The sequence below is a fragment of the Pseudonaja textilis genome, chromosome 2 (genome assembly GCF_049901715.1).
Source record: "Pseudonaja textilis isolate UNSWEBS1 chromosome 2, rPseTex1.2, whole genome shotgun sequence".
Taxonomy (NCBI): domain Eukaryota; kingdom Metazoa; phylum Chordata; class Lepidosauria; order Squamata; family Elapidae; genus Pseudonaja; species Pseudonaja textilis.
The window spans coordinates 244,310,700-244,328,956 of NC_141991.1; the positions used below are offsets into that span (position 1 = coordinate 244,310,700).

An 18,257-nucleotide genomic window follows, 5' to 3' on the forward strand; every position below is an offset into this window, starting at 1 on the left:
TTAAGATCTGAGACAAGCTATTCTCCAATAATTCCTCTTTTCTGTTTTGTAGATGGATGAAGTCTTACGGTATCTTCCTCTTTATGTTACCTACTTATGTGGCCCTAATAATGAGAAACAGCAGTCTTTTTATTTACAGTCTTAAAAACACAGTTCACTTTGCTTTACGCCTCCTAATTTTCTGCAGAGGAAAAAAAAAAAAAATCCAGGGCAAGCTGTTTGTAAAGCTCTTCGCCTATCAACAAACCGGAGCGTGATTTGATTGTCTGTGATTTCTCTTCTTCGTCTTCTCTTGTCTTACTGCAGTTAACAACTTTAATTACATTTCTAGAAAATTTGCTTCTGGGCTATGTGGGGTGACGCAGCTTCAGAAAGCTAGGAGGCAATGTAATTATTAGCATAATGAAATCTCTGCTTTCCGGCTCTGAACAATTTTGGAAGACATGACAGCTATTTGTCAAAAAACAAAACAAAACAAAAAAAAACCCCTCAGCACATATACACTTTTACGGCTTTTGATCCATAAAGGTTGAAATCTCCATCTCACAAACAAAGTGATTCTATGTTTCATTAGGCTTTAAAATGTTCATCAGTAATTCCTACAGGCTGGACTAGATTAAGGGATTTTATTGACTTAAATTTGGTGGAAACCCCCAACCCCCAATCCATTATGTCCCAAAGGTGCTTTTTCAAGAGGCAACTGGACTTTCTGGGGTTTTTTTTTTTCCCTTTCTGGAAAAGCTCTGGAGGATCTTCAATCAACACAGCATATCTGCACACTCCAAACCCAAGAGTACAACTAAGGCAGAAGCTTGTCCAGCCCAAGGATAAAACACCCAAACACAAACTGAGCAACGTAGTTTATGCAGTACAGTGCAGTGAGCCATGTGCAGAGCTGTACATTGGGGAAACAAAACAAACACTTCATAAATGCATGGCACAACACAGGGAAACAAACCCATCGGGACTAGATTCACCAGTCCATCTGCATTTAAAAGACAAAGGCCACTCTTTTGAAGACAGCAAACTCCACATTTTAGATAGAGAGAACCGCTGTATTGAAAGAGGGGTCAGAGAGGCCATTTATGACAAAATTTAATAGCCCTTTCTCAACTGGGGCGGCGGCGGGGGGATACAACATCCTCTATCTCCAGTCTACAACACAGTTCTTTCAATAGTTTCACCACTCAGGTGATCCGGGTGACACAGATACAACCTCCAGGTGGCCTTCACAGCTCACTAAAAGAATGCAAATGACCAGCTGTCTGCAAGGAGTATAAATCCTTTCATTCCCCATTATCCAGTCAGAGCTGAAGAAGCTTCTTGGATGAGAAGTGAAATGTCATCGAAGAAAAACCAGAAAGTCCAGTTGCCTCGTGAAAACACACCTTTGAGACAATCATGACCTGGATGACTAAGAATCTCCATAGACAATCCGTAATGATAGATCCATTACAACAGTGGTCACCTTTTGGGCACAAGGGACTGGTTTCATAGAAAACAAATTTTCCACGGATTTGTGTGTGGGGGTGTGTGTTTTCATGCACTACCTAAATCCTGAAACTTCACATGCTTGCATGGTCCAGTTCAGTGGTGGGATTCAAAAATTTTTACTACCAGTTCTGTGGGCATGGCTTGGTGGGTGTGGCTTAGTGGGTATGGCAGGGGAAGGATACTGTAAAATCCCCATTCCTTCCCCACCCACTAACCTGCTTTCCAGCTTCGTTCTCCTGTGCAGGGCAAAAAGGAAGACCCAGCCAATCAGCTGGGACTCAGGAGGCAGAGAATAGTTGGGAGCAGGGTCAGTCAGAGGTGGTATTTGACAGTTCTTCAAACTACTCAACATTTCTGCTATCCGTTCTCCAGAACTGGTCAGAACCAGCTGAATACCACCTCTGGTCCAGTTCCTAACAGGCCATGGACTGATACTGGTCCATGGCGCAGGGATTGGGGATCCCTACATTATGAAACTTCTTCCAAAGAGAAAGGGAAAAAAAATGTGTGGAGTTGTGTTGAGTGTTGGTGGAAAAAAGATGGATGCTGACTAGGTTTGGGGGACAGATGAAAAAAATCTGTACAGACATCACTCTTATTGGGTTGAAACCGTAGAATCCAGTTAAGTTTTCCGAGCTCCGGAGTTGTGGATCGAAAGATAAGCTTTCCCCAAATGGTAAGTAATTTATGATAATCCTCCAACAGTATGTACTATACAATTGCAATTAGTTTGAGAGGTATTACAAATCCTCTTAACAGACTGGTAGTTGGGTTTTTTTTCCTTTTTCTTTTTGTAGTCATCTTATTATATGCTGAAAAGAACACCTTCTAACACATTTCCACATGAATTCACAGAAATGCAAATGAAATTATATCTTTCTCACAAATATGACCCGATTATTATTAGTAGCCATAAAAAAATCAGCCTAAAGCAAAATTAAAAGTTAATGTGGGAAGAGACCATTCTTCACAGAAACAGGATCTGAATATGTGTGTGTGTGTACACACACATATATACACACTTAATGGAAGTATTTTAAGCAAATGGAATGCATTTAAGTTACTCCTCATTTTTCCTAGGTAGACACCTAAAATGAATTTGAATGAAATGAAATTGAAAGCTGCCCACTTTCTAAAAAGGTATGAGAGAGTCAGGGGGAAAAAAATAACTGAAATGAGGAAATTTATCAGGGCAGTCTTACACATGCTTTCCTAAAATCACTTTTCTTGATAGCCATTTCTGATGGAGGAGGCATGGTGAAAGATCACACTCTTAAACCCTTTGAATTCATTCCTATCCAGACAAAAACGATCAATAATGTCATTATTATAACCACACACAAAAAAAAGTGGTGCCGTCATATCTTTCTCGAACATCAGAAATGTTTAGTTACTAACTGAACCTCAGCAGTGATTATGCCAGTTTCAGTCCTGGAATTTAATAGATAAAAAGTTCATTACCTCCCTGGCAGATTTAGGCTGGTATAGAGAAAGCTGGAAGAAGACAAATAGCTTTCTGTAGTAAATTTCAGACAGCAGTTTCCAAAATAATCTCAAATGCATCTAAAATTATTTGTGTTCCCTCATGAAGAGGAAGATTAGATCTGTTTTACTTTGTAATAATTGTCAAATCCTTTCAGATTATATCAGGCCCAAAAGTGAACAAAATATACTATCAGGCTATTCAAAGAACCATTTAATCACAATTTCCCTCAGTGTAGCTAAAGATAAAGAGGTCAAATTGGTCACAGCCTTTTAGCTATTCTGAAGAGTGAAATATTTCATACTGGGAAGTAGATTTGGACCTTGGTCTTTTTTTTTTTCCTGAAAAAAAAGTGAAAATCTAGAAGCTAAATCTCTGCATGAGATAATATAGCATAGTGTTTTCCATCTACAGAGTTGCCTTTGAAACAAATCAAAATGAACTGCTTTTGAAGAAGTCCAAGTGTCAGATCTATCAAGTGGTATCAAGTTCTCAAAATAGATACAGGTAGTCCTTAATTTAAGACCACAACTGAGCCTGAAATTTCCATTGCTAACCAAGAGTTTTGCCCCATTTTACAACATCTCTTGCCACATTGGAAAAGACCCTGATGTTGGGAAAGACTGAAGGCAAAAGGAGAAGGGGACATCAGAGGATGAGAAAGTTAGATAGCGTCATCAACACAATGAACATGGACTTGGGCAGACAGTGGACGATGGGGACGGGGTGATGTGCTGCGGTATGTGAGGTCACAAAGAGTTGAACACAATTTAGCAACTAAATAGGAACAATAAAAATTACTCAGTATAAAAGCAAAGAAAGAATATAGGGCATTTCTTACATGTAGGAGATTTTGTAAGGCTCTACCTTAAGTGCCACTGGAACCTACGGTATGTGGATCTGCCTTGCATATGGAACTATGAACTGAAGCTGGTAGCCATTTTAGTGAAGAATGATCTGCTTTTGAGTCACCTATAATGACCCTCATATTCTTCTAGGAACAAAGCCAACAGAAGGAACTTGCAGTTGGGAGTGGAGACTTGCTTAAGCATTAAGTTCTGACTTGTCCCTCTAGCCTTTATTCTTTGGTTCTCTCTTGATTTGCCCTGTGCTCCACAGTTGCTCTTCCAGCTTCTGGTTTATCTGTGGTTCCTGCTTTGTAGAATACCCATCAATCCTGACTTGTTCTTGACACTGTCTACTCTCTTGTTCCACGGATAACCAAGTGCTCTTTATAGAAGGATAGATTATTCCCTGGGGACAGTGTTTGTACCCTTTGACTCTTAAATACCCAATGCAATGGACATTGAAGCTTCAAAGAATTTCTCACAATATCTTAGAACAGGTGAACCTGATCAACCAAAATTCCAAAAATGGAACATTTTTCTTTAACTAGATGTCGTCCATGTATACTGAAGTATGGCTCCCATGATTCTCTATGGGGCACCCAATGAGTTATTGACCTGTTCTAATAGAAGTTGTCATCCAACATATTTGTAAGGCTTCAAGTGGGACAAAGTTAAAACAAAATGAGATAGTTCACACAGAGTTTCTTGCACAATATATTACAGGAGTTTTTAATGCTCTATGCTGCTCCCTACAAAGGTACCTTAATTTACACGCTGGAAGCACATTGCTCTTCACAACTGTCTTTCTATTATTCACTGCTGCTCTTTCCTATACATAATTTCTTTGAGATAAATCAGGAAGGAAATATTGATTTTAAAACTTAACTCAGGTGACCAGCAGCTAATTTCTTTGAGATAAATCAGGAAGGAAATATTGATTTTAAAACTTGACTCAGGTGACCAGCAGCTCTGCTTTGTATTAAAAGTTATGTTCATTTCCTTGTCTTACATATTGAAGTCTAAAGCTAAAAGCAAGTTGATGGTATTGATCTAATACAGTTATCCAGGATGCAAGATTTTGTCCTCATTTAAAGCTGCTCTCACAAAATAGTATAGTATGATTAGCTGCAGAATTTAATCCTAGCTGACTGGCAAGTATATTCTGACAATGTGCAGGTGACAGAATTATCTCATTGGCATTTGTCTATCACAGGATGATGGGTTTATTTACTTTCGTGCACTGATAAATCTAACAAAAAAACTACAAATTCAAAGAGTGAATTAAAAGACTGTCAGCTTTGCTTCACCATTTTATTTATTTATTTGATCCTCTAAAATGAAGGCCTCTATTTAGTTACTATCTCTGTGATGAAATTGCACCATAGGCTGAAGTCCTTCTAAGGGAAAAATAAGTCTCTTTCCATGCCTGTCTTTTTATTCTCAAAATCCTGGCTACATATTATACTCTACAAAAATGAAGAATTGGCCAAATTTGTCCCAGAAACAAAGGAAATGAGGAAAGATTATCAATCTTTTCCCCCTGCATTTACTATCCATGGTTTGTCTGTGGTTAACTAAACCTCTGGAGCAATTCACTTCTCAATTCTCCAAAAAGAGGATGCTTGCTATACAGATAGTCCTCAATTTACAACATTAAACTTTGTTTAGTGACTGAAGTTACAACAGCACTGAAAACAATGACTTATTATCATTTCTCACATTTATGACCTTTGCAGCATCCCCATGGTCACATGATCAAAATTCAGATGCTGAATTTGAGTCACATGCCAATCTTCATTCTACAGCTTGAACAAGAGTGCTTGCTATTAGGACATTTCAGTGTCCGTGTCTCTAATGACATCACTGGTTCCTATGGTTTCTTTCCATAGGATGTGTTTAATAGGGAGTTGGACTATAAATTGCCTCATCCAACAGGGTTCCACTTTGTCTTTCTCAGCAGCCAAAGAAGTTAATACAATCCCTGGTTGTATAAGCAGAGGCACAGAATCAAAATCATGTGAAGTATTAGTACCGGTTGATATAACCTTAGTAAGATCATACCTGGAATACTGAATCCAGTTTTGTTCACCACTTACAAAAAAGATGTTGAGACTTTGGGAAAAGTGCAGAGAAGAGCAACCAAGATGATTAAAGTCCTGGAGACAAAACATATCAAGAACTATTTGAGGGGCTGCCACAAAAAAGAGGAGTAAGCTTATTCTCCAAAGTACCAGAGGGCAGGACAAGAAGCAATGGATGGAAACTTATCCAGGAGAGAAGCAACCTGGAATTAAGGAGAAACTTCCTAATAGTGAGGACAATTAACCAGTGGAACAGCTGGCCTCCAGAAGTTATGGGTGCTTCATCACTGGAGGCTTTTAAGAAAAGGCTGTACAGCCACTTATTTGAAATGGTATAAGGTCTCCTGTTTGAGAAGGGAATTGAACTAGAAGACCCTCAATGTCCCTTCTAGATCCAATTTATTCTTTCACTTCTCTGCAAACCTTTTACTTGCTAAAGAATCTAGAACTATTCTTGGCACCTCATCAGCCTCACCATCCATGGAAGATATTTTGAAATATTGTTTTAATGTTTGTTTTAATTGTTTTAAAAGTTTAGAACTGTAAACCACCCAGAGTCACCCGGTTGAGGAGCATGGCTATACAAATTGAATGATTGAATGAATTAATAGTAGTCTATAATAGTCCAATGCAATATTCCCTAATTCCCTAATTCCAAAAAAATCTGGACTAAAGAAGAGAAGAGCAATCCCTTTGGAAAAATATCCATGGTGATAAAACCAGCCTTAGGGCGAGGTACAATGATGGTCTTTTTCCTGTTATGTATCAAAAGGAATGTAATGTTAATTTGTTTGCAGGTTGAATAAATCAAATTTGGATTATCTAGTTAAATATCTGTGCAGAACCACTACCTTTAAAACAAAATATCTTTTTGGGTCATGAAGTCATTCAAGTGTTGTGATGTAGCTCATGATTCCAAATTGCATACAAGCTGAGTATATAAAAAAATAATATAGTGAAATCTGTCAAATAAAGGTCTTATTCAAGGACCACATGCTGTTAAAAGGAAAGAAACAGTAGATTTACAAAACCAGTCATTAAACCCTGAAGGCCACATGCACCATTCCAAGTGCCACACCCTTGACTTCAAACTCCAAGAGTTTGCTTCTCCATCAGGTGTTCTGTTCAAAATGCTACCACTGTCAACTTCTTAAATGATTGGTGTTTGAAGAAAGAAAGAAAAAATAGAGTAACAACATCTGCCACCCCACATTTGAGTTGTAAAAAGGAGCCCTTTCTGCGGGGAGCTATTTGTCAAATACTTTATAGCACAGTAGCTTTTGTTTCCCTAACACATCTACTCCTGGTGGCCTCATGCTCATCTCCAGCACTGTTAAAAATGAGATCTGCCTCTCTTATCCCAGGAATGTTGCAATAAGTCTCGAGCTTGTAAAATGTGGCTCCCCTTTGTTAATCCTCCATACTAATATATACCTTCTACTTTTCTAGTAGAAAAAATATTTTCAATAACTGGGCACTCTGCAGATAGTTAGGCTTTATCCAAAAGAAACTTCAGCATGTAGGAGTGAAGCAGTGTTTGAAATCCTGTCCCAAAGGATGGAAGATAGGATGCCTTCAAAATGATGACATCCTTGAGTAGATGGAAGGCTTTCCACTGAGGATAAATAGTAATATCTCAGTAAGATCACAGGTACATACTGTACCTGTGGCACAAGGAATATATGGATGTTATGGGCTGGTGGAAAAATTGGCTTCCTATTCCAATCTATGTGTGGGTGTGGTGTACCAAAGATAAATTCCCTGTAAAGAGGATTTATCTACAACTTGGGGGGAAGGGATTTGACAAAGAAGGAAGGTACAAGATCTAACCATCCAGGGGAGGAACAGCACTTTAAGAAAATCAAAATGGACAACAGTCCAATCACAGATAAAAAGAAGGCAGCCTTTCATTCCATCATTGTAGCTGTTGTCTTGGCTTATCTTAACTACCCCTTTAGCCAACTAGCCAATGCAATCCTAATTTTCATTAACAGGGGGGTAGAATCAAGGCACATGCAGTATTAGTAAAAAAATTCACATGTAGCAGCAATACCGTAGGAATAGGAATAGTACTTAGAATTATATACCACTTCACAGTACTTTAAGCCCTCTCTAAGCAGTTTACAGAGTCAACCTATTGCCCCCAACAATCTGGGTCCTCATTTTACTGACCTCGGAAGGATGGAAGGCTGAGTCAACCTTGAGCCTGGTGAGAGTTAAACTACCAAATTGCAGGCAGTCGGCTGTCAGCATAACTAGCTTGCAGTACTGCATTCTAACCACTGTGCCACTGTGGCTCATATTACATACTAAATACTACTAATGCTTTATAAAGCCTTAGTAGGACCCCACTTAGAATACTGCATCCAATTTTGGTCACTGTATTATAAAAAATGATGTAGAAACTCTGGGAAGAGTGCAGGAAAGAACAACAAAGATGACTACAGAGCTGGAGGCTAAAACATTACGAAGAACGGTTGCAGGAATTGGGCTTGTCTAATTTGATGAAAAGAAGGACTAGGGGTGACATGATAGCAGTGTTCCGATATCTGAGGGGCTGCCTCAAAGAAGATGGGTCAATTTATTTTTCAAAGCACCCAGAGGGACAAGAAACAGGGACAGAGACTAATCAAGGAGAAAAGCAACCTGGAATTAAGGAGAAACTTCTTAACAGTGAGAACAATCAACCAGTGGAATGGATTGCCTCAGTAGTTGTTGATGCTTCATCACTGGAGGTTTTTAAGAGACTGGACAGTCACTTGTCTGAATGGTATAGGATTCCTGCTTGAGAAGTGGGGTGGAATAGGAGACCTCCAAGTCCTTTCCAAATGTGTTATTCTGTTGTTTTCTCTCTACCACACAGATGCCCCTGGATCTAAACATCTCCCACTTTATGCATAGCATAGCATAGCATAGCATAGCATAGCATAGCATAGCATAGCATAGCATAGCATAGCATGCCATGCCATGCCATTCCATGCCATGCCATACGTTACAGCTTTACAACTATACATAAGCATACTAAATATAGCTGCAAGAACATCAAAACCCAATTAGAACCCAGTTAATGTACTTACACTCAGGTTGGGTTGCCACCTTGATGGGCTGTGAACTTTCTCCCGGTCCCCATTCATTGTACGCCACTACTCGGAAGGTATAAGTCTCTTCAGGTTTCAGATTTCCCACTGTAAGCTGGAGCAACCCAGATTGGGAGGTATTCAGTGCTCTCTCCCTAACCAAAAAAAAAAAAAAAAAAGCAATGCAAGAAACACAAATGTCAAGATGAAAAAAAAATATTCCAAATAATGTTCAAGGAGGTTTCATAAAATCATAAGGGAGAGAAAATTGAGGAACAGCTGTGATGAACTATCTAGGCTAAACAGAAGAAGAAGGATGACTTCCTATCTTGTTACAATCATTATCATTTTATATACCTCTTTTTATTAGATTCTCAATGCAGCATCTTAACAGTGAATCATCAATATTTTATCACATTACAGAAAAGCAAAATCTAAAAGCGATAAAACAAAAATACTGACAAGCATAAACTAAAAAAAAAAAAAATGGATGGGAACAGGAGATTAAAGCACCAGCTAGTATTTAAAAAAAAGGGACGGGGGTGGTGGTGGTGGGAACCACTGAAGTGAAGAATAAAACAAAACAGTGAGCATCTTGAATAGTTACAGATAGAAAAATCCCTTCCCTTCAACTCTTACATGACATCTGCCCAAATGTACTATTTGTGACACAGCAGCTACGGTACTTATTGTTGCAGTTAATTGGTATGAATATTGTGTAGTGTTTAGAAATATATCATTAAAAATGTCAATCAACATAACTTTATGGTGTGTGGTAACAGTCAAATAATAAACATCTCACTAATTTTAATTTGGTGGAAAATCTCTCCAGACAAGAAATCTTAGGCCTCTAGCTATGCTGAGCACTGATAACACATAAATCCATACAGGATGAGGCTAGAATGCCACAGACAAATTAGTACGCAGAGTTATAGTAGCCAATCCAAATGGGATAGGGGAAATAAAGAGGGGGAATCAGAAACCTGGATAGGAAAGTTAAAGCTTATTAATAAAGGAAGAATAAACACAACACTTAACAAACTGAAACTATTTCTCCAACAACGTTCATAAACAGCTCTGGTTAGAATAAATGGATCAACTGTACAGGAACTGAGTGAAGTTGTGTCAAATTTGTGAAGTTTAGAGCAGGGGCTGTCAAACTCGCAGCCCGCCGGCCGGATACGTCACACGCTGCTCATGCCCACACCCAGTTTAGCGAAAGGGGAGGGAATCCTGACATGTCACGTGATGACGCTGTGACGATGTGCGTTTGACACCCCTGTGTTACAGGTTCAGCTATCCACCTTCAAACTGTGGGTTTGTCCCCAGGTCAATGATTTAGGATTTAAGAGCAGGTTGAACAAATCAGATGGGTAAGATATGTCATTAGGCAAAGCAAAATGCAACCTGAGACTTTGAAGGACTAGAACCTAGCACCCAAATTGAGGCTCTAGATCTGATCTCAATGTAGGATCTATGCTACCCAGTGTCACATTTTTTGAGATGGGTGGCTATAGATGAATATGATGCATGCGTGTATGTATGTATGTATATATGTATGCATTTATGCATGTATGTATCTTGACTGTCCAAAAAAGCCTGCAACTGGTGAAGGACAGGGAACAATGAAGCACTAGATTACATGGAATATCACTTGGGAACTTCCAAATGAATTAGTTCTTGCAGTCACAGCTGAGCTATGCTCAGATCCAAGCTGGGAATATTTAATTGCACCTAAAAGTAGAACAAGAAACAACAGGTGCAAACTAATCAAAGAAAGAACCAATCTAGAAATAAGGAGAAATTTCCTTATTTAGAACAATTAATCAGTAGCTATGGGTGCTCTATCACTGTAGGTTTTTAAGAAGACATTGGACAACCATTTGTTTGAAATAGTATAGGGCCTCATGTGTGAGCTTCCAATTCCTTCCAATCCCTTCCAATTCTGGTATTTAAAAAGGCAGCTGAACACTTCCCCAATGTGTGACAGCCTAACTTTTTTTCTGTCCTTTAACTCCAAATTGTAATCACTTTCCTAAAAAACCCACCTCATTATGCCTATACCAATCAACAGCTCAGCTGATTTCAAACTATTATTATATAGCGCCTCTGCTAATTTCAACCCTGGACAATTATTGGTACTTTGAGAAAATTTTGCAAGCTATGAGAATAACCTGCAGCCCTCATGAAAATGTATGTAAATTAAGCCCTCAGATTAATTTCAAAATCTGTCTCCAGGAAATTAGTTCAGGCCACTTTGCATAGTTACTTGTCCATTTTCTTGTCACATTTTTTTTCCTGTCTTTTCTAGTTTCCCTTTAAAAAATCTTTGAAGTTCCTATTTTGCATACAGCAGCTTTGGAAAAATATTTTCCATTCGTAAAATTAAGACGAGAAAGCATTAAAAAGCTTGTGGATGCACCTTTCTTGGACAATGTTAGTTTGAAATATTTTTAAAAAGTAATTTAATATTCATTTAATATTTCGTTGCATTTGACCTTGTAGGAGATGATCAGACTGTGACTGAGGGAGGAATCAAGTGGGTCATCAGTCTTGAGTCCCTTTGCACCCATAAGAGATATAAGTCCAACCCACTTTGAATTCCGCTGACTCTTATCTGCCACCTATTTGCTTTGCCTGTTAGTAGTTCAGATTCTTGGCAGAGAGCACGAGCTTGGAATAAACCTTTGCATTCTTTTGAACTGCCTGGACTTCAGGGATGGTATTCAGCTGGTTCTGACTGGTCCTTGTGGACTGGTAGGGAAAATTTTGACTGCTTTGGAGAACCGGTAAGGAAAATTTTGACTGGCCCTGCCCACCCACTGGCCCCCATCCTTTGGCCTCTGCCTCCCACCAATTTGCCTCCTTGCAGAAAAAACAAACAACCTGTTTCAGCTTCTGCGCAGCCTGATTAGCACAAGAAGCTGATTGTTGGTTGGATCAGCCTCCCTACCATCAGCTGTTTCAGGCTGCAGAGATTGCACACCCCATTGCATCCCATTTTTGTCCTCTGTGTGCCCCATTTTTGGCCAGTTCCTATCTTCGCTGCCCAAAAAGGGGATGCGTGGAGGCCAAAACAGGGTGTGCAGAGGCTGAAAACAAGATGCAGAGGCTGAAAATGGGGCACGTGGAGGCCAAAAATGAGGTGTAAGGTGGCTGAAAATGGGATGCAGAGGCTGAAAATGGGACACGTGGAGGCAGCAATAGGCTATGGCAATCCCTGCAGCCTGAAACAGCTGATAGTTGGGAGGCCGATCCAACAACAATCAGCTGCTTGTGCTAGTCAGGCTGTGCTGAAACTGAAACTGAAACTGAAACAGGCTGTTCGCTGTTTGCTGCAAGGAGGCAAATCGCTGGGAGGCAGAGGCAGTTTTTTTTAATTTGATCACTACACATGTGCGTACAAAGTACACGATTGGTTTGGGTCTTGCATGAAGCGCACATGCAAAGCAAGCTCCAAACCAGTAGGAAAAATTTTTTTTGAAACACACCACTGCTGGACTTCCTGATTTCCCCACACTTGACAGATATTGTTTCACGGCACTAAAATACTTTAGGTGAGTCTCTATTTTGTAAGAAAAGTAATAATGTTTATTTTTTTTAAATAACTTGTTTTGTTTGTTTGTTTTTAAATAAACGAGTTAAATTTCATATTACATGAAATCCTCTTTATGCCATAGATCACCAATTAATGGCCCCAAACTAACTAATCTACTATCTGGAAAGGAGAAATGATAGCATTTTTCTTTCTTCATTCCCGACTTCCAATATTTATTTCACAGACACTCTTTAGGCTATTGTGATATAAACAAAATTAAATAAGAAATGAAGCATGGCAAAAATTAAATAATTTCAAATTTGCCCAAAGAAATACTGAGTAATGGGTGAAGAGCTCAAACAATCACAGACCATTAAATATGTGTCTGGGTAAGAATTTTTCAAAGCAAACACAGATACAAACAAGGTTTTCAGCAGTAATTCTGTCCATAATTCTTGTGGCGTGCTCTGTTTTCATTGACATCAGATCTGAAACAAAGGCAGTGGGTCCAGCTTAATCCACCACCCCCAAAGTTAAGTCATGCTTCACTTCATTCTCATTACTCTCATCTTATGTGCTTACTGGAAGCATAGAGACTTTCTACAAGGACTGCAAAATGCAATGGTTCAGCCATAAAGATAACAGATTACGGAGTCCCTGGAAGGCAGGTTAACAATGCTTAACTTCGAATGTCAATTGCTGAATCTGATCCCATTTGATTCCAGTCACAGCCATTCATATTTATTCACCGAAGATATTCACTTGCAGTTAATGTTGTACAAACCAAGTGAATGTTTTATACTACTCACTCCCATTGCTGAAGCTTTTGTTCTTTTGTTTCACTCCCATAGCTGCGTAGGGTGTCTTCTCAATTTTAGACAAGGACAGAATAGATAGGATTATGAAGGCTAAGGGTGATCTATGGGTTTACGTTTATTAAAAACTGCTCTGCAGTTTCTCCTGGCATTTGAAAAATATTCCAGGTTTGATTTTTAATCCCATTTCTTTCTTTCTTTCTTTCTTTCTTTCTTTCTTTCTTTCTTTCTTTCTTTCTTTCTTTCTTTCTTTCTTTCTTTCTTTCTTTCTTTCTTTTCTTTCTTCTTTTTTGACATATCACATTTCAACATCAATATGTGTGGGTGAGTAGGTAGGTGTGTGTATAACTGTCATGAAAAATGAACAAAGTTTCTCAACTAAACACATCACTTTTGCTAGCAGATTTTACTAAGATTACTTTAGTGTTCAGAGTTTCCAAAATAGCAATAGCACGGGTGGGATTCTACCAGTTTGCACCTATTCGCTAGAACCGGTTGTTAACATTCTAAGCAATTTGTAGAACCAGTTGTTTGAAGAAATTACTGGCCTAATTCTGTAAGGAAGGCAGGAAGGAAACATTCTGGTGTTGCTTACAGAAACTGCCTCTCTATTAACCCTTATTACATTCTTGGCAGGTCTAGACTTCCTGTCTCAGGAACGTCTCTGGAGTTTTTTTCCCCTTCCTTTGCTGGTACTTTGCTTGTGTGGAGTGACCATTCAAAGTTACAACGGCACTGAAAAAAGTGACTTATGACCATTTTTCACACTTACAACTGTTGCAGCATCCCCATAGTTATGAGAGGCCAGGCGAGGAGATGTATGCCTTGATGTGAGTGATATTGAGTTGGCCATGCCCAGCCAATAACTTGACCACCAAGCCATGCCCACCAACTAAGCCATGCCCACAGAACTGGTTGTTAAAAAATTTGAATTCCACCCCTGAGCAATAGCGCTTAGACTTATATATCACTTTACAGTGCTTTATAGCCCTCTCTAAATGGTTTACAGAGTCAGCCTATTGCCCCCAATAACCTGGGTCCTCATTTTACTGACCTTGGAAGGATAGAAGGCTGATTCAACCTTGAGGCTGGTGAGATTCAAACTGCCAAATTGCAGTCAGTCAGCAGTCAGAAGAAGTAGCCTGCAGTACTGCATTCTAACTACTGTGCCACTGTGGCTCATCAAAACCCTACATTTAGGAGGTTTTTGTTGTTGTTTAAAGTTGTGAATTTTATTGCAACTATTTTTAAAAACATTTTTATGAATTTTTAAGTATTATAAAATATAAAATATCAAAGTAAATAGGGGAATGTTAGGGAAGGGAGGGAAAGGGGAAAAGGAAGTGAGGAAGGGTAGGAAAAAGAAAAGAAAAAGAAGTATTGACTTCTGACTCTCTCTATTGCAGTACAATAAAACTTCAAGTCACAGATTTTTGTTTTTCCATAATAATATGAACAAGTCATTTCTATAAAGATGTATCAATTTAATCTGTAAAACCCAAAGTCAAAGTTACATTCTTTTCCACATCAAGCACGAAATTTAGAAGCTCTTTCCATGTGGAAACGAAAGTACCTTATATTTTTTTCTTTAATCAGAGTAGTCAATTTTTCCATTTCAGTTAACTCCATCAACTTCTGCAACCATTATTCCATGGTAGATATAAAAGTGTCTTTTCATTTTTGCTCATATAACAATTTTGCTGCTGTCACCATGTATAATAACAAAAGTTCCAATTTTTTATCTTCATTTTATTGCAAATATTGAGAACAATAGTTTGGCTTACATAAAGCAGGGAAAGACAATATGAAGGTCCATTGAAGAAGCTTCTTGGATGAGAAGTCAAATATCTTCAAGGGAAAAAAGTAAGTGATATTTTGTACAAAGTGAAATAGTTTATCGGTATATTGTTAATATAAGGTGATTAGTACTGAATTGAAAACAACAGGATGGTATATAATCAATCCACAAATTGATATATTGTATATGTCATTATACACAGCATTATTGGGTATAGTGATAGCAACATTCTCTTCTACAGGTGCAGCTAGAGACTTATTGGGACTTAGTAGGAAAAAGTGCTTATATTAGCTTCTTTTACCTCAGGGAGGCAAATCTTGGTGCCTTTACCTCAATAAAGATACTCACAATATACATTTCTTCATCAAGGTCAATTAAATTACCTTGATATTTGCCTTATGAGTAAATATCTGGAGAGTAATCCCATTGATTACCTTGAATTAATTTTATTTGAACTATATTTAAATTTAATTTAATTTAATTTAATTTAATTAAATAATTAAATTAAATAATTAAATTAAATTTGAATCGTTTGTCCTGACCATGGATGTATCCCAACCATTTTTAAAACTGTGACTGCCATATTTAACAGTCAACTGCAATCACTGTGTCAAGCCTGAATTTGGTTAGATGGTGGATTGGTTTATATCTGGGTTATTCATATGAATTCAGTTTGACACACTTGGGAGCTGAAAGGGCAGAGAGCTGAGGTGGATGGAGTTCCAGCCAAAACAACATAGCTGGATGATGAGTCAGCCATGTTCCAATGGCTGCCTGGCCAGAGGAAGGAGGAGCGAAGTTGCCAGGCAACCGTTTCACATCCCGGTTGGACAATGTGACATATTGTTTTGGAAAATCCTAGTTATAGTGATGTGGAAAGCCGGGAAACTTTCAGTATTTGGCTTTCCACTAGTTAGGGCCAAGATGGTGTACCTTAATAAACTTGTTCTTTGAGGAATTGAAATGCCTCTGAGTTTGTTTATGATGTTTACATTACTTAGAACCCGACACACTGTCCTAAAAAAAACCCTAATGACTTAAAGGTGAAAAGTAACTTGCAGAGAGGATAACTATAGTCACATACATTTTCTTTCTTTGTCATCCTGCATTCCTGCTATCTGTGACTAATGACTTGTGTGGGGAAAGATGACCCGTGGGATATTGTATAAGAGCCATGGTGGTGCAGTCGTTAGAATGCAGTGTTGCAGGCTAATTCTGCCGACTGCCAGCAGTTTGATTCTTACCAGGCTCAAGGTTGACTCAGCCTTCCATCCTTCAGAGGTGGGTAAAATGAGGGCCCAGATTGTTGGAGGCAACAGGCTGACTTTGTAAACCGCTTAGGGAGGGCTGTAATGCACTGATGTCTATATAAGTCTAAGTGCTATTGCTGTTGTAAGTCTTCAGTGAAGTATAAAAGCCAGTGGAGAAGATGCTGGCATAGAAATCAGATGTTCTGACCCACACGTGGTTTGAAGAGAGCAAACACAAAACAAAGGCAGCAGCACAACCTTTTAATGTTTCACTTATGAATCCTGTTTCTTCACATATAAAAGGCTGCTTCCAATAATTAGCTCTGACAAGAAAGAGTCTTGCCATGTTTTCACAAGGCTGCCAAGAACAACAGATAAGAAATATTTTATAACACAAGAGTCTTCAAATTCCAACTTAAGATACTTCAATGTCCACGAGGCTGGACTTTCAAAACGTTTGTGCTTTCTACAAAGAACGTCTGATTCACAGCTGGCTTTTATCTTCTTGAAGGAGGGGCCATTACCTTGTAGCCTTACTCCTGAGTCACCCATGCTGCTGCAGCTGCTCTTTCCTACGAGCAACACTGCACGCACACACATTTGGCACAGGCTCCTCGGGAACCTCCTTATCGCTGCTGCCAGCCCCCACAAACTCTGAAGGCAGCAGTCCACTCCCTAATGGTTCTGGCCCCTCATCTGAGTCCTCACTCTCCTCAGCCATCCACACCTGCTGCTGGCTAACCACAACACCAGAAGACTCTGAGTTCTAGTTCTGCCTTAGATATGAAAGCCATCTGAATGACTTTGGGCCAATCACAAAGAGACTGTGAGTTCTAATCCTGCTTTAGATATAAATGCCAGCTACATCACTTTGGTCCAATCTCAGGAGACAGGTCAAATCTTGTCCCACTTTTGGCATGAAAACAGAGTGAATAACAGAGGCCAGTTACTATTGTTGTAGAGATTATGAGGAGGAAGGAATATCAGGTATGTTTGTTGCCTTCAGTTGTTTATGAAAAACATTAAAGGCAGGATATGAATTTTTAAAGAATGAGCAGATATGTACAATGGATCCTCAGCAACAGTGAATGGGATTTTTGGGCTTCAGGGCTTTCATAAATTCAGGTGATTAAACAGAAACACAAAATGCTTCATAAAGCTAATAAAATATAGCAGTAGTAAAATATTATTTTAAAATGTGTTGGCAGCAAGGACATGCTGAGAAGTCATGGAGAAAATGAGAAAATTGCTAAGTAAATGAAAGATAGCTTCAAATAATGATTAAAAAACATGGGACTCTTCAGTGGCAGTTTGTATAAGAAAGGTAGAACAACATTTGTAAATGTTTCAGAGTGATTGCATCAATGTTTCAGAGTAATTGCATCATTTTTGCACATTTAGTAAGTAGCTGACAACTGCTGCTATAATCTATTAAATATCTAATTAGTTGCTTCAAGGTAAAAGAATCTTGGTAGTATTTCTGGTTGTACAATACTCAGTTAACAGAAAAATGGGCTCAGGTTTGGCATTATTTTTCTTTCCTACTTCCTTAATCTAGTTTTTACAAATGAAATAGAATCATTTGGCCTCTTCAGTCCCTTATAGCTTAGAGATAAAATGTCGTATACAAACAAAATCTGATATATAGGCCCAAAGCTGATTTTTTTTATATACCTATAGACACAATCCTGCCAGTCTGAGGACTCTACTATCTGCATTTACAATAAAAATTCCTTTTCATGATTCTGTAGCACCTTAATTTGCGGTAGAGTCAGGGCAACTGGATGAATCTGAGAATTTACTGCCCGGATGCCCTTCCTGACATCACATGGAGTTCGCAGCAGATATTTTTTTTTCTTTCTGCCTAGGGGAG

At 38.7% G+C, this 18,257-nt stretch overlaps 1 protein-coding gene across 1 annotated transcript in view; it reads right to left on the reverse strand.

Moving 5' to 3' along the window:
- Positions 1–18,257, reverse strand: part of DCC (DCC netrin 1 receptor) — a 1,175,771-nt gene that overhangs the window by 271,957 nt on the left and 885,557 nt on the right. The window contains exon 9 of the mRNA XM_087927493.1: positions 8,984–9,138. Coding sequence (XP_087783619.1) covers positions 8,984–9,138 — 155 coding nt within the window. The remainder of the gene's footprint in view (positions 1–8,983; positions 9,139–18,257) is intronic.